Source organism: Pseudophryne corroboree, chromosome 4 (assembly GCF_028390025.1).
Source record: "Pseudophryne corroboree isolate aPseCor3 chromosome 4, aPseCor3.hap2, whole genome shotgun sequence".
NCBI lineage: Eukaryota > Metazoa > Chordata > Amphibia > Anura > Myobatrachidae > Pseudophryne > Pseudophryne corroboree.
In genome coordinates, this window is record NC_086447.1 from 731175877 (window position 1) to 731195127 (window position 19251).

The 19251-nt window shown below is 49.3% G+C and overlaps 1 protein-coding gene across 1 annotated transcript in view; it reads left to right on the forward strand.

Annotated features, from left to right (window-relative positions):
* The first annotated feature begins 4266 nt into the window (after positions 1-4266).
* MRPS5 (mitochondrial ribosomal protein S5) overlaps positions 4267-19251 on the forward strand; it is a 265707-nt gene continuing 250722 nt past the window's right edge. Inside the window, exon 1 of the mRNA XM_063918077.1 lies at positions 4267-4369. Coding sequence (XP_063774147.1) covers positions 4321-4369 — 49 coding nt within the window. The 5' untranslated portion in view covers positions 4267-4320. The remainder of the gene's footprint in view (positions 4370-19251) is intronic.

Here is a 19251-nt window from a genome sequence, read left to right on the forward strand (position 1 = left end):
AGGCCACGCCCATTTAACGAGGCCACGCCCCCTTGCCGGGAGCACGCACACATGCTATGGGGGGGCGCGCATTTTTTTATGTGTATGGGGGGGGGGCGCATTTTTAAATCTCGCACTGGGAGCCAAATTGGCTAGAAACGGCCCTGCAACTATATCACCACCAAAGGTATCCACTAAACTTTCTAACTTGTCTACCCACAAGTTTGGGTGACAATACTGCCCCCTGTTAGGGTGGTACAGCCAACTACCGGTCAACAAAGGTAGCACTGACAAAATAAATTATTGTACCTGGACTGGTGAGCTGACGTTTTTTCCCATCACAGCAAGGTTCTGCCACAGAACCGCCACAACACCACCATACTAAACTAGAGGAAACAGAGCAAACCCAAATAGATCCTAAATATACAAGAAGAGCCCCTTCTCGGTCAGCTAGACCCCAAGGAACTTCACAAATACTGAAATTTAAATTTAATACCAACATGAACAACCACTCTACAACCATTGGTCATAACAAATTTAGTCACAGCCACATTAAACTTCCAGCTGGACCAGAGAGAGCTGGCCATCCTCCAGGTTACCCCAGAGACTATGGGCCTGCCTCCAGGCTGCTCACGTGACCACTCCAGAGACCACTGGTCGGCTTCCATCCCACTCCAGGGATTTCTGGCCAGCCTCCAGCCCACTTCAAAGACTGCTGGCTGGCCTCCAGCCCCCTATAGAGAATGCTCCAGGGGCCACTGGTTGGCTTCCAGTAACCTCCAGAGACCACAGGCTGCCTCCAGTCCATTCCAGATACATTTCACACCTCAGCCCACTATGGAGACCGCTGGCTGGCCTTCATCTCACTCTAGATACTGCTGGCTAGCCTCCAGCTCTCTAGAGAGACTGTGGGAATGCCTCCATCACCCTCCAAAGACTGCTGACCAGCCTTCAGCCCACTCCAGAGATGCCTTTGTGGCCTCCACTCAGTTCCAGAGTCCATTGGCCAGCTTCTAGCTCACACCAGAGACTTGCTGGCCAGCCTCCAGCCCATTCCAGAGACTGCTGGCTTTGCTCCAGCTCACTCCAGAGACTGCTGGCCAGCCTTCAGCTGCACCAAAGACAGCTGGCCATATTCCATGTTACCCCTGCCACTAGGTTGCTCAAGTGACCTCTACAGAGACCACTGGCTCACGTCCATCCAACTCCACAGACTGCTGACCAGTCTCCAGCACTCTAGAGAGATCATGGGTCTGCATCCATCCCACTCCAAAGACGGCTGGCCAGCCTTCAGCCCACTCCAGAGACTCCGTTCTGGCCTCCACCCAGTTTCAGTGACCATTGGCCAGCCTCTAGCCCGCTCCAGAGACTGCTCAAGTGACCGCTCCAGAGACCACTGTCTGGCCTCTATCCCACTCCAGAGACCACTGTAAAGCCTCTAGCCCACTCCAGAGACTTGCTGGCCAGCCCCCAGCCCATTCCAGAGACCACTGGCTATCCTCCAGCTCGCTCCAGGGCAGCTGGCCAGCCTCCAGCTGCACCAGAGACAGCTGCCTATCCTCCAGTAGACCCCAGAGACTATGGGCCTGCATCCATGCTGCTCATCGGACCGCTCCAGAGACCACTAGTTATCTGCCATTCCATTCCAGAGACTTCTATCCAGCCTCCAGACCACTCCAAAGACTGCTGTCTAGCCCCCAGACCCCTATATAGACTACTGGCCAGCCTTCAGCCCCACCATCATCCTCCAGAAACTGCAGGCTCACCTCCAGTCTATTCCAGAGACTGCTGGCCAGCCTTTAGCCCACTCCAGAAACTGCTGACCATCCTCCACCATGGGCTGCCTCCACCCCATTTCAAAGACTGCTGACTAGCCTTCAGCCCACTTCAGACGGCTTTATTGCTTCCACCCAGTACCAGAGACCATTGGCCGGCTTGTAGCCCGCTCCGGAGACCGCACAAGAGACCACTGTCTGGCCTCCACCTCACTCCAGAGACTGCTGTCCAGCCTTCAGGTGAATCCCATACTTGCATATTCACTGTACATTTTCCCCTACAGTATAAATAAAGGTATTTTCTTTTCTTTCTTACGTAGATCATTTTATTCCATGTTGTTACAGCTAAGTTTTTGGACATATGTTTATATGTCAGCCATGTGTGATGGAGGTAAGTCCACACGATAAATAGCATAACCAGGGATAAATAGCATAACCAGCATATCCTGCGGGACACTGTGGCCCGTGGGTGGGACAGCTGGACAGTCTCAAAAAAAGGGACTGTCCGACGAAAATCAGGACAATTAGGAGGTATGCCATACATGCTTGCGTCCAAATCTAGGCAGATTTAATTTTGCAACAATTTCAAGCATCTCCAGCATTAACATATTTCTTAAATAACTTTTTTTTTCTGTTGCACAGCATACCTCCCAAATGTCCTGAATCCACTATTCGGACTCTGTCCCGCTGTCCTTCCAGCAGGCAGCAGTGTCCCGCGTGCGTGCGGGGGGCTGTGGGCAGTTGGGGAGGCTTTGATCACCCGCTGCTCTGAATACATGCTGTGTGCACAGCATGTATTCACTGCTGGGTGGTGAGTAGGGGGCTGCCCAGCTGCCCTGGATGCGCTAGATACGTCCCGCAAATGCCGCACCACTGGTCAGTGCCACGACGCAGGGAGGTCATGCCCACTCCACCCAAGGTCACGCCCCTTTATCGGGTCGCGCGTGGCTATGCCCCCGAAGCAAGAAAGTTGGGAGGTATGTCATGTGCACAGTACACTTTTTGTTTGTGCTTTTTTAGTCTCACTAGCGCCTGACCTTTTATCTATTTAAGCAAATATGATGGCAAGAAAGCAAAACAAGCACAACACCCCCCAAAAATTAAAGATTAAAAAAAAATTAATAATCATAGTATTATAAATAGGAATACAATCAACAAAAAAATCAAGGAGGGATACTTCTCAATATACAGGTATACATTAGTAACATGTTGGAGTATATTTACTACAACTTGGGTTTGTAGAAATGGAGATGTTGTTTATAGCAACCAGATTCTAGCTATTATCTTCTAGAAGGTGCTAGATAAATGATATGTAGAATCTGGTTGCTATGGGCAACATCTCCGCTTCTAAAAACCCACACTTTAGTAAATATACCCCATTGAGTCTGTAAGCGTTTCTGTGCTTTAAAATCAGAAAGCATGTGTAATCCAGGTACCTGTCCTGGTGCACAAAATAAAATTGTATACATACTTGCCTACCTGACCCTCTCCATGAGGGAGAAAATGCTCTGTTCCTGGACTTTCCTGGTAATGTATGATTGCCATCACCTGTGGTGAGCTAGGTAATTGATAAGAAATGTGTTTCACCACAGGTGCTGGCAATCATACATTACCAGGAAAGTCCAGGAACAGAGCATTTTCTCCCTCATGGAGAGGGTCAGGTAGGCAAGTATGATTGTATACCATGGCTGTAAGTAATCAGGCATTTGTTTTCGTTGTTTTAGGGCTGTAACACACACTCCGGTTTCTCCCGGATGGCAAAAAGCCGGACAAACTTTGTCCGGCTTTTTGCCATCCGGGAGAAACCGGCAGAGTCGCTCACACAGGACGGCTTTGAGCCGTGTGTGATGCTGTGCGCATGCGCAGCATCAGACACGGCTTCAGAAAAAAACGTTGTGTGTGAAAGCTCCCCTTCACACACATGGTTTACTGGCTCCAAAGACAGCCCGGCGGCCGCCCGGCCGCCGGACCTTCCAGTGGTGAGACCCGGCTGCAACCCGGCAGCCGGGCCGGGGCCGTGCAGTGTGAAGGGACCCTAGCCCTCACACTGTTAACTACAATGCCGGCACGGGAAAAAGCCGTCCGGCTTTTTCCCGGCCGGCAAAAGCCGGGTAGTGTGTTTCAGCACTCACTCAGCAACTCTAAACTGGTCAATGTTTGATCTGTGCAAAAAAATGTCCTTTAATACATTTGAATGTAGTGGATTAACTTACTATATGGGCATATACCCATATCAAATATGGCGGCTTTTATACATCACTATGACGCTTCCGGGTGGAATCACGTTATATCGACAACACCGCAGCTCCATGCTTGAATCTCGCTGTCAAAATCAGTTGGTCCTGACAGTGAGAGGACCCCGTTTCCGGCTGCCCTCCCTGTGCCTTTGTAAAAATTTCGCCATATACATGTCAGTCCTGCTTTTTTCCCGTTATATATGAATTTTTAAAATAAAGAACAATGTTGTTTAGTCGCTGATGGGTTGAAATATTTCTGTAAGAACAGTTAAAAGGTTGCTTATAATGGAACTTCGAAAAGGCAGAGTAGGTGGCAGACCTATGGGAAGATGGCGGCTTTGAGATGGTGTAGCGGTGCCCTCCGCTCTGTGTGTAGAGGTGAGAGAGTCTCCTGTCCCATATCATGGTATTACTCATGTGGCCGTGCCTGCTGTGCTGTCTGTGCTTCAGTGTGTCTATGAGTTTTCCTATAGTGTATACAGCGCAGTAACACCCTGCTTACAGGGTATAGCACAGGTGGTGTCTGTCGAAGTAATGAACATTATACCTGTGCCAATTGTGCTGGGAGAGTTGATATTAATTTATATTTGTGCAAACTGATATAGTTGTGGTATTGAGCTATAATTTTACAAGTTTGGGTTATCAGTATACTGATACACCATACTGATTGTAAGGCAGCAGTGACAATAGTGTAGGAATCAGTGATGGAAGGGAAACCGTATGCTGAGTGGTTCTGCGATTTTCTCCATTAGCCCAGAGATTTATAAAAAAAACCAAAGTGATCCCTGGCAAGCGGAATGATTTGACTAAAGGTGCGCATTTTTGCCCAGCGTGTATGCACAGCGATGATTGTGAACATCGCTGCAGGAAAAAAGCTCAGTGCATACACTCTGAACTATTTTCCCTGTGCCCAGCGATGTTCAAGGGGGGTGAAGCACTTTCCACAGTAGAAGATTGTGGAAAGTGCTTCACTCGGCTGTACAAACAGCCCGACGGACGGCGGCGGCTGGCGATGATTCGGGAGCGCGCATCACACGCTCACCGCATGCCCATACACACTGGCCGAGTTTGAGCTCATAGTAGCTCAAACCGGCAAAAGTGAGCTAATTAGAGCTCAAAAACGCCTAGAGTGTATGGGCCGTGAGGTAATTCATATCTGATCGTAGAGTCCTAAATTTACTCTGACATGCGGTGGGACGCCCAGCAAGGGGCTAGTCCGCCCCGCATGTCAGCCCCTTCCCCCCCGCACAGGTGCAAAAGCATCGCACCGTGGCGATGCTTTTGCACCTGGCGAGTAGCTACCTGCCAGCGCAGCTACGGCACACTGGCAGGCCGTTACCCGCCTGGTCGCATGCAGCCACCGCGCCCCCCCCCCCCCCCGACGGTCCGGACAACGCAGGCGTTGGCACGCCACCTCCCTCCCCGTGACCACCTCTGCCTGTCAGTCAGGCAGAGGCGAATCGCAGCCCTGAGACTTATTTCACTGTGCTCCCGGGCTGCGCGTGGGCACTCCACAAGGGGCTTCAGACTGTGATCACTGCCGCTACAGCCATCCAGTCTGAATTAGACCCTAAGTATCCAAGCTGCGTTGCATTCACCGTGTTGCATTCACTGCCCTTTTGGTCTGTGACCAGCTTTAGCGCCAAACGCAAAGCTAAGGTAATTGGCTGAGAAGCTTCCCCGGTGTTGATCGGTCAGCTGCTGCTTTCCCAGGGTTTAACATTTGTGGGTGACTGAGCTGGTTGGTGCCCAATGCCATTCTGGCCAACCAGTAGTTATGGCAGTGTTCTTGGTTTAAAAAACCATTTTGTGTTTAGTTTCATTATATGATAATACCAGCAACTTCCCTGATCCCACTTCTATTTCTTGAGAAGTGGGCGGGTCATTGACAGCGCAATTCACTGCAAGTTGTGTCACTATGTCATTACTCCTGTTGGGTCATGATGCAATCATACCCCCCAACATTATCAAAACAGGAGTGTAGCCATGTCTAGGTGTGGACATCGGAAGTTCACCATCAATTGATAGCTGTGCTTCCTCCATCAAAGCTTTTAATGCAATAGTAACTAACCATTGCATCAAAAGAATTTGATGTAAATGTGATGATTCGCACATGCGCAAAAAAGTTTGCACAGTAGCAACCTGCGGCCATACTAAACAGCTGAATTTAGCTGTATTTTACATTGAATGGCTATTGCTGCCATCGAATGATAAAAACACTAACATCACAATATAAAGCATTCATGGTGTTAAACCATCGAAATTCGATGTCCATCCCTAGCCATGTCTTATTGTAACTGGTTATCACTTCTGTACTGCTACATTGATTCCAACTTCCCTTCCCTCCTTTTTAAAGCACCCTTAAACTGCTGCAGACAACCGAGGCACCTGCCTCCACTGCATATGTAACTGAGTTACAGACTTGCCTCCAAACCTTCCAAATGTCGTGACATACATATTGGGTGATATTCAATTGTTTTGTGGCCTTCATCTCCCGTCTAAAGTAATGGGAGATCACAGGGCACAATTCAATTATTGTTTTTCTCTAACGTCCTAGTGGATGCTGGGAACTCCTCCGTAAGGACCATGGGGAATAGCGGGCTCCGAAGGAGGCTGGGCACTCTAGAAAGATTTATGACTACCTGGTGTGCACTGGCTCCTCCCACTATGACCCTCCTCCAAGCCTCAGTTAGATTTCGTGCCCGGCCGAGGTTGGATGCACACTAGGGGCTCTCCTGAGCCCTTAGAAAGAAAGTATAGTTTTAGGTTTTTTATTTTCAGTGAGACCTGCTGGCAACAGGCTCACTGCAGCGAGGGACTAAGGGGAGAAGAAGCGAACTCGCCTGCTTGCAGCCGGATTGGGCTTCTTAGGCTACTGGACACCATTAGCTCCAGAGGGATCGACCGCAGGCCCAGTCCTTGGTGTTCGGTCCCGGAGCCGCGCCGCCGTCCCCCTTACAGAGCCAGAAGCAAGAAGAGGTCCGGAAAAACGGCGGCAGAAGACATCAGTCTTCACCAAGGTAGCGCACAGCACTGCAGCTGTGCGCCATTGCTCCTCATGCACACTTCACACTCCGGTCACTGAGGGTGCAGGGCGCTTGGGGGGGGGGGGGGGGCGCCCTGAGCAGCAATAAAAACACCTTGGCTGGCAAAAATACCACAATATATAGCCCCAGAGGCTATATATGTGGTAAATACCCCTGCCAGAATCCAGAAAAAAGCGGGAGAATAGGCTGCGGAAAAGGGGCGGAGCTATCTCCCTCAGACACACTGGCGCCATTTCTCCTTCACAGATCCGCTGGAAGGAAGCTCCCTGGCTCTCCCCTGCAGTCTACACTACAGAACAGGGTAAAAACAGAGATGGGGGGCACTAAATTTGGGCGCAATATATATATAATATAAAAAGCAGCTATAGGGGACATAACTCAGTTAGTCCCTCCATTATATAGCGCTCTGGTGTATGCTGGCATACTCTCACTCTGTCCCCCCAAAGGGCTTTTGTGGGTCCTGTCCTCATTCGGAGCATTCCTTGTGTGTGTGCGGTGTGTCGGTACGGCTGTGTCGACATGTTTGATGAGGATAATGATGTGGAGGCGGAGCAGATGCCTTTAGAAGGGATGTCACCCCCTGCGGGGCAGACACCTGAGTGGATGGGCTTATGGAAAGTAATGAGTGCACGTATAGACTCCTTATATAAGAAAATCGACGACATGCCAAATGTGGGACAGCCGACTTCTCAGCTCGTGCCTGCCCAGGCGTCGCATGGGTCGTCAGGGGCTCTAAAATGCCCGCTACCTCAAGCAGACCCAGATGTCGACACTGATACTGACACCAGTGTCGACGACGATGAGTCAAACCTGATGCCCACTAAGGCCATTCACTGCATGATTGAGGCAATGAAAGAGGTGTTAAACATTTCTGATATAACTACAGGTACCACTAAAAAGGGTATTATGTTTGGAGAGAAAAAACTACCCGTAGTTTTTCCCCCATCAGATGAATTAAATGAAGTGTGTGAAGAAGCGTGGGCTTTCCCTGATAAAAAATTGGTAATTCCTAAGAAGGTACTAATGGCGTTCCCTTTCCCGCCAGAGGATAGGTCACGTTGGGAAACACCCCCTAGAGTGGATAAAGCGCTCACACGTTTGTCTAAAAAGGTGGCACTACCGTCTCCGGATACGGCCGCCCTCAAGGAACCTGCTGATAGAAAGCAGGAGGCGATCCTGAAGTCTGTATATACACACACAGGCATTATACTTAGGCCAGCTATTGCGTCAGCTTGGATGTGCAGTGCTGCCGCTGCATGGTCAGATAAACTGTCAGAAAATATTGACACATTAGACAGAGACACGATCCTGTTAACCATAGACCATATAAAAGACTCAGTCTTATATATGAGAGATGCACAGAGGGAAATCTGCCGACTGGCATCTAAAGTAAGTGCATTGTCCATTTCTGCTAGGAGAGGCTTATGGACTCGCCAGTGGACAGGAGATGCAGATTCAAAAAAGCACATGGAAGTGTTACCATATAAGGGTGAGGAATTATTTGGGGATGGTCTCTCGGACCTAGTTTCCACAGCAACGTCTGGGAAGTCAGCATTTTTACCCCATGTCCCCTCACAGCCTAAGAAGGCGCCGTTTTATCAGGTTCAGTCCTTTCGGACCCAGAAAAACAGGCGTGGAAAAGGCGGGTCTTTTCTGTCCAGAGGCAGAGGTAGGGGAAAAAGGCTGCAACAGACAGCAGGTTCCCAGGAGCAAAAGTCCTCCCCCGCTTCTTCTTCCAAGTCCGCCGCATGACGGTGGGGCTCCACAGGCGGAGCCAGGTACGGTGGGGGGTCGCCTCAAAAATTTCAGCGATCAGTGGGTTCGCTCACAGGTGGATCCCTGGATCCTGCAAATAGTATCTCAGGGGTACAAGCTGGAATTCGAGGCGTCCCCACCCCACCGGTTCCTAAAATCTGCCTTGCCGATTGCTCCCTCAGACAGGGAGGCGGTGCTAGCGGCAATTCACAAGCTGTATTCCCAGCAGGTGATAATCAAGGTACCCCTACTTCAACAAGCCCGGGGTTATTATTCCACACTGTTTGTGGTACCGAAACCGGACGGTTCGGTGAGACCCATTCTAAATTTGAAATCCTTGAACACATACATAAAGAAATTCAAGTTCAAGATGGAATCGCTCAGGGCGGTTATTGCAAGCCTGGACGAGGGGGATTACATGGTATCCCTGGACATCAAGGATGCTTACTTGCATGTCCCCATTTACCATCCTCACCAGGAGTACCTCAGATTTGTGGTACAGGATTGCCATTACCAATTCCAGACGCTGCCGTTTGGACTGTCCACGGCACCGAGGGTATTTACCAAGGTTATGGCGGAAATGATGATACTCCTTCGAAGAAAGGGAGTTTTAATTATCCCGTACTTGGACGATCTCCTAATAAAAGCGAGGTCCAAGGAACAGTTGTTGGTGGGAGTAGCACTATCTCAGGAAGTGCTGCACCAGCACGGCTGGATTCTGAATATCCCAAAGTCACAGCTGGTTCCGACGACACGGCTACTGTTCCTGGGTATGATTCTGGATACTGTCCAGAAAAAAGTGTTTCTCCCGGAGGAGAAAGCCAGGGAGTTGTCATCTCTAGTCAGAGACCTCCTGAAACCAAAACAGGTATCAGTGCATCGCTGCACGCGGGTCCTGGGAAAGATGGTGGCTTCTTACGAAGCAATTCCCTTCGGCAGGTTCCATGCCAGAATCTTTCTGTGGGACCTGTTGGACCAGTGGTCCGGATCGCATCTTCAGATGCATCGCTTAATAACCCTGTCTCCAAGAACCAGGGTGTCTCTACTGTGGTGGCTGCAGAGTGCCCATCTTCTAGAGGGCCGCAGGTTCGGCATACAGGACTGGGTCCTGGTGACCACGGATGCCAGCCTTCGAGGCTGGGGGGCAGTCACACAGGGAAGAAACTTCCAAGGCCTATGGTCGAGTCAGGAGACTTCCCTTCACATAAATATTCTGGAACTAAGGGCCATCTACAATGCCCTAAGTCAAGCAAAATCCCTGCTCCTACACCAGCCGGTGCTGATCCAGTCAGACAACATCACGGCAGTCGCCCATGTAAATCGACAGGGCGGCACAAGAAGCAGGATGGCGATGGCAGAAGCCACAAGAATTCTCAGATGGGCGGAGAATCATGTACTAGCACTGTCAGCAGTGTTCATTCCGGGAGTGGACAACTGGGAAGCAGACTTCCTCAGCAGACACGACCTCCACCCGGGAGAGTGGGGACTTCATCCAGAAGTCTTCCAGATGCTGGTAAACCGTTGGGAAAAACCACAGGTGGACATGATGGCGTCCCGCCTCAACAAAAAGTTAAAAAGATATTGCGCCAGGTCAAGGGACCCTCAGGCGATAGCTGTGGACGCTCTAGTGACACCGTGGGTGTACCAGTCGGTTTATGTGTTCCCTCCTCTGCCTCTCATACCAAAGGTATTGAGAATAATAAGAAAGCGAGGAGTAAACACAATTCTCGTGGTTCCGGATTGGCCAAGACGAGCGTGGTACCCGGAACTTCAAGAGATGCTCTCAGAGGACCCGTGGCCTCTACCGCTCAGACAGGACCTGCTACAGCAGGGGCCCTGTCTGTTCCAAGACTTACCGCGGCTGCGTTTGACGGCATGGCGGTTGAACACCGGATCCTGAAGGAAAAGGGTTTTCCGGAAGAAGTCATTCCTACGCTTATTAAGGCCAGGAAAGATGTTACGGCAACGCATTATCACCGTATATGGCGAAAATATGTTGCATGGTGCGAGGCCAATAAGGCCCCAACAGAGGAATTTCAACTAGGTCGATTTCTGCATTTCCTGCAAGCAGGAGTGGATATGGGCCTAAAACTAGGCTCCATTAAAGTACAGATCTCGGCTCTGTCGATTTTCTTTCAAAAAGAACTAGCTTCAGTACCTGAAGTTCAGACTTTTGTAAAAGGAGTGCTGCATATTCAGCCCCCGTTTGTGCCTCCAGTGGCACCTTGGGATCTCAACGTGATGTTCAGACTTTTGTAAAAGGAGTGCTGCATATTCAGCCCCCGTTTGTGCCTCCAGTGGCACCTTGGGATCTCAACGTGATGTTGAGTTTCTTAAAATCGCATTGGTTTGAGCCACTTAAAACCGTGGATCTGAAATATCTCACGTGGAAAGTGGTCATGTTGTTAGCCTTGGCTTCAGCCAGGCGAGTGTCAGAATTGGCGGCTTTATCATGTAAAAGCCCTTATCTGATTTTCCATATGGATAGGGCAGAGTTGAGGACTCGTCCCCAATTTCTCCCTAAGGTGGTGTCAGCGTTTCACCTGAACCAGCCTATTGTGGTGCCGGCGGCTACTAGTGAATTGGAGGACTCCAAGTTGCTAGACGTTGTCAGGGCCCTGAAAATATATGTTTCCAGGACAGCTGGAGTCAGAAAATCTGACTCGCTGTTTATCCTGTATGCACCCAACAAGCTGGGTGCTCCTGCTTCTAAGCAGTCTATTGCTCGCTGGATTTGTAGTACAATTCAGCTTGCACATTCTGTGGCAGGCATACCACAGCCAAAATCAGTAAAGGCCCATTCCACAAGGAAGGTGGGCTCATCTTGGGCGGCTGCCCGAGGGGTCTCGGCTTTACAACTTTGCCGAGCAGCTACTTGGTCAGGGGCAAATACGTATGCAAAATTCTACAAATTTGATACCCTGGCTGAGGAGGACCTGGAGTTCTCTCATTCGGTGCTACAGAGTCATCCGCACTCTCCCGCCCGTTTGGGAGCTTTGGTATAATCCCCATGGTCCTTACGGAGTTCCCAGCATCCACTAGGACGTTAGAGAAAATAAGAATTTACTCACCGGTAATTCTATTTCTCGTAGTCCGTAGTGGATGCTGGGCGCCCATCCCAAGTGCGGATTGTCTACAATACTTGTAAATAGTTATTGTTAACTAAAGGGTTATTGTTGAGCCATCTGTTGAGAGGCTCAGTGGTTTTCATACTGTCAAACTGGATATAGTATCACGAGTTGTACGGTGTGATTGGTGTGGCTGGTAAGAGTCTTACCCGGGATTCTAAATCCTTCCTTATTATGTCTGCTCGTCCGGGCACGGTGTCCTAACTGAGGCTTGGAGGAGGGTCATAGTGGGAGGAGCCAGTGCACACCAGGTAGTCATAAATCTTTCTAGAGTGCCCAGCCTCCTTCGGAGCCCGCTATTCCCCATGGTCCTTACGGAGTTCCCAGCATCCACTACGGACTACGAGAAATAGAATTACCGGTGAGTAAATTCTTATTTTTTTCCACACTGATTGCGCCAATAAAGGTTGGGTCTAGCCACGTAAAGCAACTAAACCCGACCAAAGTACTGGACGTGATCACAAAAAGTGCAGTTTGGACGACCAAACGGGTCGCTTTTCGAGCAATTCAACCCGCCACCTCGTGGGGGTGTCTGTGCGTGTGTTTGGTTGGGGTTAGCTGAAATGCAGACGCCGGTAGCCATTGCACAAAACGGAGCTACAATTGAATAGCCATCTAGTGGGGTATCCGTTCAGATGGTCGACCATGTTATGGTCGACAGTCATTAGGTCGACCACTATTGATTGACATGGTCGACATTGACATGGTCGACATGGACACATGGTCGACACATGAAAGGTCGACACATGAAAAGGTCGACATGGGTTTTTTTAACTTTTTTTTTTTGGGGGAACTTTTCCATACTTTACGATCCACGTGGACTACGATTGGAACGGTAATCTGTGCCGAGCGAAGCGAAGGCACCATGCGAAGGGACGCGGTGCACTAATTGGGGTTCCCAGTCACATTACGCAAAAAACGACACCAAAAAAAGTAAAAAAACTCATGTCGACCTTTTCATGTGTCGACCATTTTCACGCGTCGACCATGTGTCCATGTCGACCATGTCAATGTCGACCAATAGTGGTCGACCTAATGACTGTCGACCATAACATGGTCGACCATTCATACCGGAACCATCTAGTGACTGCCAGCGGGCATACCATTGAAAAAAACGCAGCCCAGCGATCAGATCTGAGTTAAGCCCTAAAATCGGTACTGTGGAAATGTATTATCAGCCCCTGTGCTATGTGGATCTTACAATCTTGTTTTACACACACACTAGGTTTAGTTTATTAGAATTTTGATTGTTTGAGAAAACTGAGGGGAAGATGTATTAAACTGTGCCTAAAGATCATTTGTGCTGTGGCACTTCACCACATTATCGATGCTGTCACTCTTCACCTGAATGTACGAATGCCCCCTCCGGGTGTTGGATCGATTCTTTAAGTTACAGCTTCGGTGATGCAGTTCTCGCGTCCGCTTTGTCACCCGTTGCTGCACTGTTTATGCGCCACTATTTTCCTTCCCAGCAGCCACTGTGCATGATGTCATCCCGCAGTTCATGTGTAAGGACTCTGCGGATCTGAGGCGAGCATGGCAACGCGCATGTACTGTCTCCCCAGCTCTCAGCGAGTCATGCAGCGCGACCGATGCATGGCGGAGCCCTAAGGATGCTATGGGCAGTCAATAAAGTTGTTTGAAAAACAAACAAAAAACCCCCACAACGAAGTAGCTACAGTACTGCAGCGCCAGCCCCGACCTGCCGAAGTGACAGATGGGGATTATTGTGAGGTCAAGAGCCATCTGAGTGTTGATACATCAGGTAGGCATCGCCTCCTAATGTACACAACAACAAAAGCAATAGATATATGCGCTATGCGCATTCCTTAAACTCCGCTATCAGGATGTTCATACATAGGGATGAAGCGGATGCTGCTACACTAAGCGTGTGCTATGTGCATAACACGCATGGCGACGTTTTGTACATCCGCCCCTGAGTTCCAGGAAGTGATCTACATGAGAGCTAGTAGTACCTGCAGCCAGGTCTTAATTGAACCCAAAGCCCCAGAGCAGCAACATGCTACATACAAGAAGTCAGATAAATATGTATCCACTCCTCATAAAAGACCATTTCCAATTAACCTTTTGCGCCTCCGATAAAAAATGGGGAGGAAGCTTCAGGGATATCGATAGGCATAAGTGCGGGAGCCTGGGAAGAACATTAATTTTAACTATATTCATTCATCCTAACCAAGAAAACCTTTGCGTCAGCTCCTGACATATTTTACTTAAAGGTTTGGGGTTTTTGGCCACAGTGGTATGAAATCATTAAATACTTAATGTATTTAGTGTAAATGTTTAATGTGGGAGGAATGCCATGCAAACGGCGAGGATGCAGTCAGGGCAGAAACAGTCTCCACTGAGGTGGTAACATTTAATGCTGTGGATTTCATATAGTTGATTTTAAAATTGGTCAACCGTCCGAATCGGTCAAACTTCTCCATGAGGTTAGGCAGAGCTGTCACCGGGTTGGTAATAATTGCCAAAAAGTCATCCGCGAAAGGGCCAAGCGGTGATCCCTAGTACCAACTCTCAACCCAGTTATGTTTGGGGTGCTTCTAATCGCTCTTGCCATGGCCTCCATACATAATACAAAAATCAGTGACAAGAAAGGGCATCCCTGGTGTGTGCTATTATAGATTGTAAACTATTTGGGTATTATCCCATTTACTCTGACCTGTACCTACAACAGTATGGTGCCCTGTATAGAGAGAGAGAATCTTCTGAAAATACATTTCACCCATAACCAACCGCCTCAGAATCACCGCCATAAAGCCACCCGATCAAAGGCCTTTTCGGCATCCGTAGAGATGAGTATCATCAGGATGGGAACTCTTGGCATGGGCTTTCAAGTCAATCATTTGGTAATGTTATCCCTTGTCTCTCTACCTCTGTGGATGACACTTGGAAGCAGCGGACGTTTTGCCATAAGTTTAGCGTACAACTTAACATCAACATTTAAAAGAGAAATAGGCCTATAGCTGGCCGGGAGACACAGGTCTTTGCCCTCTTTCGTAATGACTGTAATATTGGCAGTGAGCACCAAGGGACTGGTCAGAGAAAGGGGTCTGCTGGGATACTGTGTTACAAGACTGTAGTAGGAGGGGAATAAGTTTGTCCTGGAAGGCTTTATAATACAAAACAGTGAAGCCATCAGGGCCTGAGCTCTTGCCCGTCTGTGATGACTTGAGAGCATTTAACAGCTTGCAATCCGTGAAAGGGGCGTCAAAGACTTATGCCACCCACCGCCCCAGGGAGAGTAGGGAATTCAACCTCCACCAGGAATTTCACAGTTGCCAATTCATGGTCTGCTTGTTCAGGTGCTGTGTGAGCCAAGGTCAGATTATATCATTCCGAATAATGTGCATGGAAAACCCCAGCGATCGCCCTGTCTGTAACACAAAGAGCACCAGTAGGATCTTTGAGTTGGGAAATGTAGGTGAGTGACCTGAGCCCTAAGGGCTCTTGCTAACATCTTACCGTGTTTGTTGCCCCACCAGTTATATTTGTGGCTGCAACAGTGCTTCGCTCGCCGGACCCCATCATTAAGTAAGCTATTCAGGGAAGCCCTTGTATTTTGAAGCTCCACAGATGTGACAGTGCAAGGCTACTTTTGTGAGCCATTTCAAGGACTTTAATTTTGGAGAGCTAAGCATTTCTGCACTTACTTTTTTCTCTTAAGAAAAGAACCCAGCTGAATACACCTTCCCCTGACAGCACACTTGTGTGCCTCCCAAACCATGTACGGAGAAACATCTGTGGTAGCATTCAAGAAGATTTACGCATCTATGGCCTCCGCAAGTTGTGCCCGTCAGGTTGAGTCCTGCAGGGGTTGCCCGTTAAACCACTAGTGCCATTGACAGGGTGAAGGGTGGCAGAGATGCATGGAAAGGGTGATGGGAGCAGGATCAGAACCTGCGATCTGACCGATGGATGCGTCCAAAAGCAGATCTAAGTAGGAGTGGTTCACACAAAAATAATAATTACATTATTTTATAGAGAACATAGAAAAAGACTTTGCATATATTGTGAGTAAAAAACAAAAATATGGATGCAGTGCGTCCTTAAATTTCTTACAGATGGGAGTACATGTATTCGAGGCAATGCTGCACATGTTGTCACAGAGAAATGTATTATGTCACATCGTACTAGCCATATCTTCTCGCCTTAAGCCGTAGTGTGCTCGAAGTGGGATGTATACAACGGTATAGCATACCGGCACTTCTTCGAGCACTGCCCCCCCCACTGGGCCGCCGCCACACCGAGCTGACCGCAGTGCTACTTTTTCAAATCTATGGTGGACCGGCAGCCAATCAGGAGCGTCCACCGGTCCGCCGCAGATTTGAAATAGTAGCGCTGCTGTCATAGGAGCCTCACTGTAGTGCTGCAACATTGCAGCAGCATTGTCCTCCTCCACCACCCATCCATCGCGACAGCCACATCACTGTACCCCCGCCCCCCCATACATCGCGGCATCCGCATCACTATCTTTTCCCCTTCAATGGATCCATCACAGCAGCCGCACCACTGGCGTCCACCCCCACGTGAACCAGAGCTCCGGCAGGGGAGCTGCTGCGCATAAAATGTGTGGTTGGAGCGGGAGGCCCAAAAGCCAATAGCGCAACAGGGAAGGGACAGAAATGGAGCAGTTTGTAGGGCATCGCTACCGCTGCGGTGCCTGAGCAGCAGACATTCCAGAGCCGCATGGCAGGGGATGGGTGAGGCCCCGGTACCCGCACAACAGCAGGAGCCCGGTGGCGGGAGCAGGAGCCGGTGGTAGGAGCAGGACTATGGTGACGCTGTGTACAACTGGCTGCAGGTAATTCAGGGGAGGGGGGCACCGTGTGTCCCTATGTCCCTGCTGTCACTCTCCCTGAATTTTGTCTCATTACATGTGGCATAATGTAAATTTTGGCTCATTCTGTTTGCTGTAAAGTAAATTAGCTCATTCTGTGTGCAATAATGTGAATTTCGGCTCATTCTGTGTGCTATAATGTGAATTTCGGCTCATTCTGTGTGCTATAATGTGAGTTTCGGCTCATTCTGTGTGTTATAATGTGAATTTCGGCTCATTCTGTGTGCTATAATGTGAATTATCGTCTCTTGTTCTGTGCTACAATGTGAATTTTGGCTCATACTGTGTGCTATAATGTGAATTTTGGCTCATAGTGTGTGCTATATTGTGAAAGGGGCACCAGTTCTAGATAGTATAAAGGGTCCTACTATTGTGGTGCATAATGTGTATAAGAGCTATATGGTGTGGTAAACTACACAGAAAACTACCCTTTTCAGTGGCCACCCCCTTTTCCGGAGCATGTGCGCACAATTATTTCTCTGACGTCCTAGTGGATGCTGGGAACTCCGTAAGGACCATGGGGAATAGCGGCTCCGCAGGAGACTGGGCACAACTAAAAGAAAGCTTTTAGAATACCTGGTGTGCACTGGCTCCTCCCACCATGACCCTCCTCCAAGCCTCAGTTAGATTTCTGTGCCCGGCCGAGCTGGATGCACACTAGGGGCTCTCCTGAGTTCCTAGAAAGAAAGTTTATTTTAGGTTTTTTTATTTTACAGTGAGACCTGCTGGCAACAGGCTCACTGCATCGAGGGACTAAGGGGAGAAGAAGCGAACCTACCTGCTTGCAGCTAGCTTGGGCTTCTTAGGCTACTGGACACCATTAGCTCCAGAGGGATCGACCGCATGGAACTGGCCTTGGTGTTCGTTCCCGGAGCCGCGCCGCCGTCCCCCTTACAGAGCCAGAAGCAAGAAGAGGTCCGGAAAATCGGCGGCAGAAGACATCAGTCTTCACCAAGGTAGCGCACAGCACTGCAGCTGTGCGCCATTGCTCCTCATACACACTTCACACTCCGGTCACTGAGGGTGCAGGGCGCTGGGGGGGGGGGGGCGCCCTGAGCAGCAATAAAAACACCTTGGCTGGCAAATATATCACCATAGATAGCCCCAGAGGCTATATATGTGATAAATACCCCTGCCAGAATCCATAAAAAAGCGGGAGAAAAGTCCGCGAAAAAGGGGCGGAGCTATCTCCCTCAGCACACTGGCGCCATTTTCTCTTCACAGTACAGCTGGAAGACAGCTCCCCAGGCTCTCCCCTGTAGTTTGCAGGCTCAAAGGGTTAAAAAGAGAGGGGGGGGGCCACTAAATTTAGGCGCAATATTGTATATACAAGCAGCTATTGGGAAAAATTCACTCAATATAGTGTTAATCCCTAAATTATATAGCGCTCTGGTGTGTGCTGGCATACTCTCTCTCTGTCTCCCCAAAGGGCTGTGTGGGGTCCTGTCCTCGGTCAGAGCATTCCCTGTGTGTGTGCGGTGTGTCGGTACGGCTGTGTCGACACGTTTGATGAGGAGGCTTATGTGGTGGCAGAGCAGATGCCGATAAATGTGATGTCGCCCCCTGTGGGGCCGACACCAGAGTGGATGGATAGGTGGAAGGTATAAACCGACAGTGTCAACTCCTTACATAAAAGGCTGGATGACGTAACAGCTGTGGGACAGCCGGCTTCTCAGCCGCGCCTGCCCAGGCGTCTCAAAGGCCATCAGGGGCTCAAAAACGCCCGCTCCCTCAGATGGCAGACACAGATGTCGACATGGAGTCTGACTCCAGTGTCGACGAGGTTGAGACATATACACAATCCACTAGGAACATCCATTACATGATCCCGGCAATAAAAAATGTGTTACACATTTCTGACATTAACCCAAGTACCACTAAAAAAGGGTTTTATGTGTGGGGAGAAAAAGCAGGCAGTGTTTTGTTCCCCCATCAAATGAGTGAATGAAGTGTGAAAAAGCGTGGGTTACCCCGATAAGAAACTGGTAATTTCTAAAAAGTTACTGATGGTGTACCCTTTCCCGCCAGAGGATAAGTTACGCTGGGAGATATCCCCTAGGGTGGATAAGGCGCTCACACGTTTGTCAAAAAAGGTGGCACTGCCGTCTTAGGATACGGCCACTTTGAAGGTACCTGCTGATAAAAAGCAGGAGCTATCCTGAAGTCTGTATTTACACACTCAGGTACTAGACTGAGACCTGCAGATAGTGCTGCTGCAGCGTGGTCTGTGACCCTGTCAAACAGGGATACTATTTTGCGAACCTAAGAGCATATTAAAGACGTCGTCTTATATATGAGGGATGCACAGAGGGATATTTTGCCGGCTGGCATCCAGAATTAATGCAATGTCCATTCTGTCAGGAGGGTATTAGAGACCCGACACTGGACAGGTGATGCTGACTTTAAAAGGCACATAGAGCCTTATAAGGGTGAGGAATTGTTTGGGGATGGTCTCTGGGACCTCGTATCCAC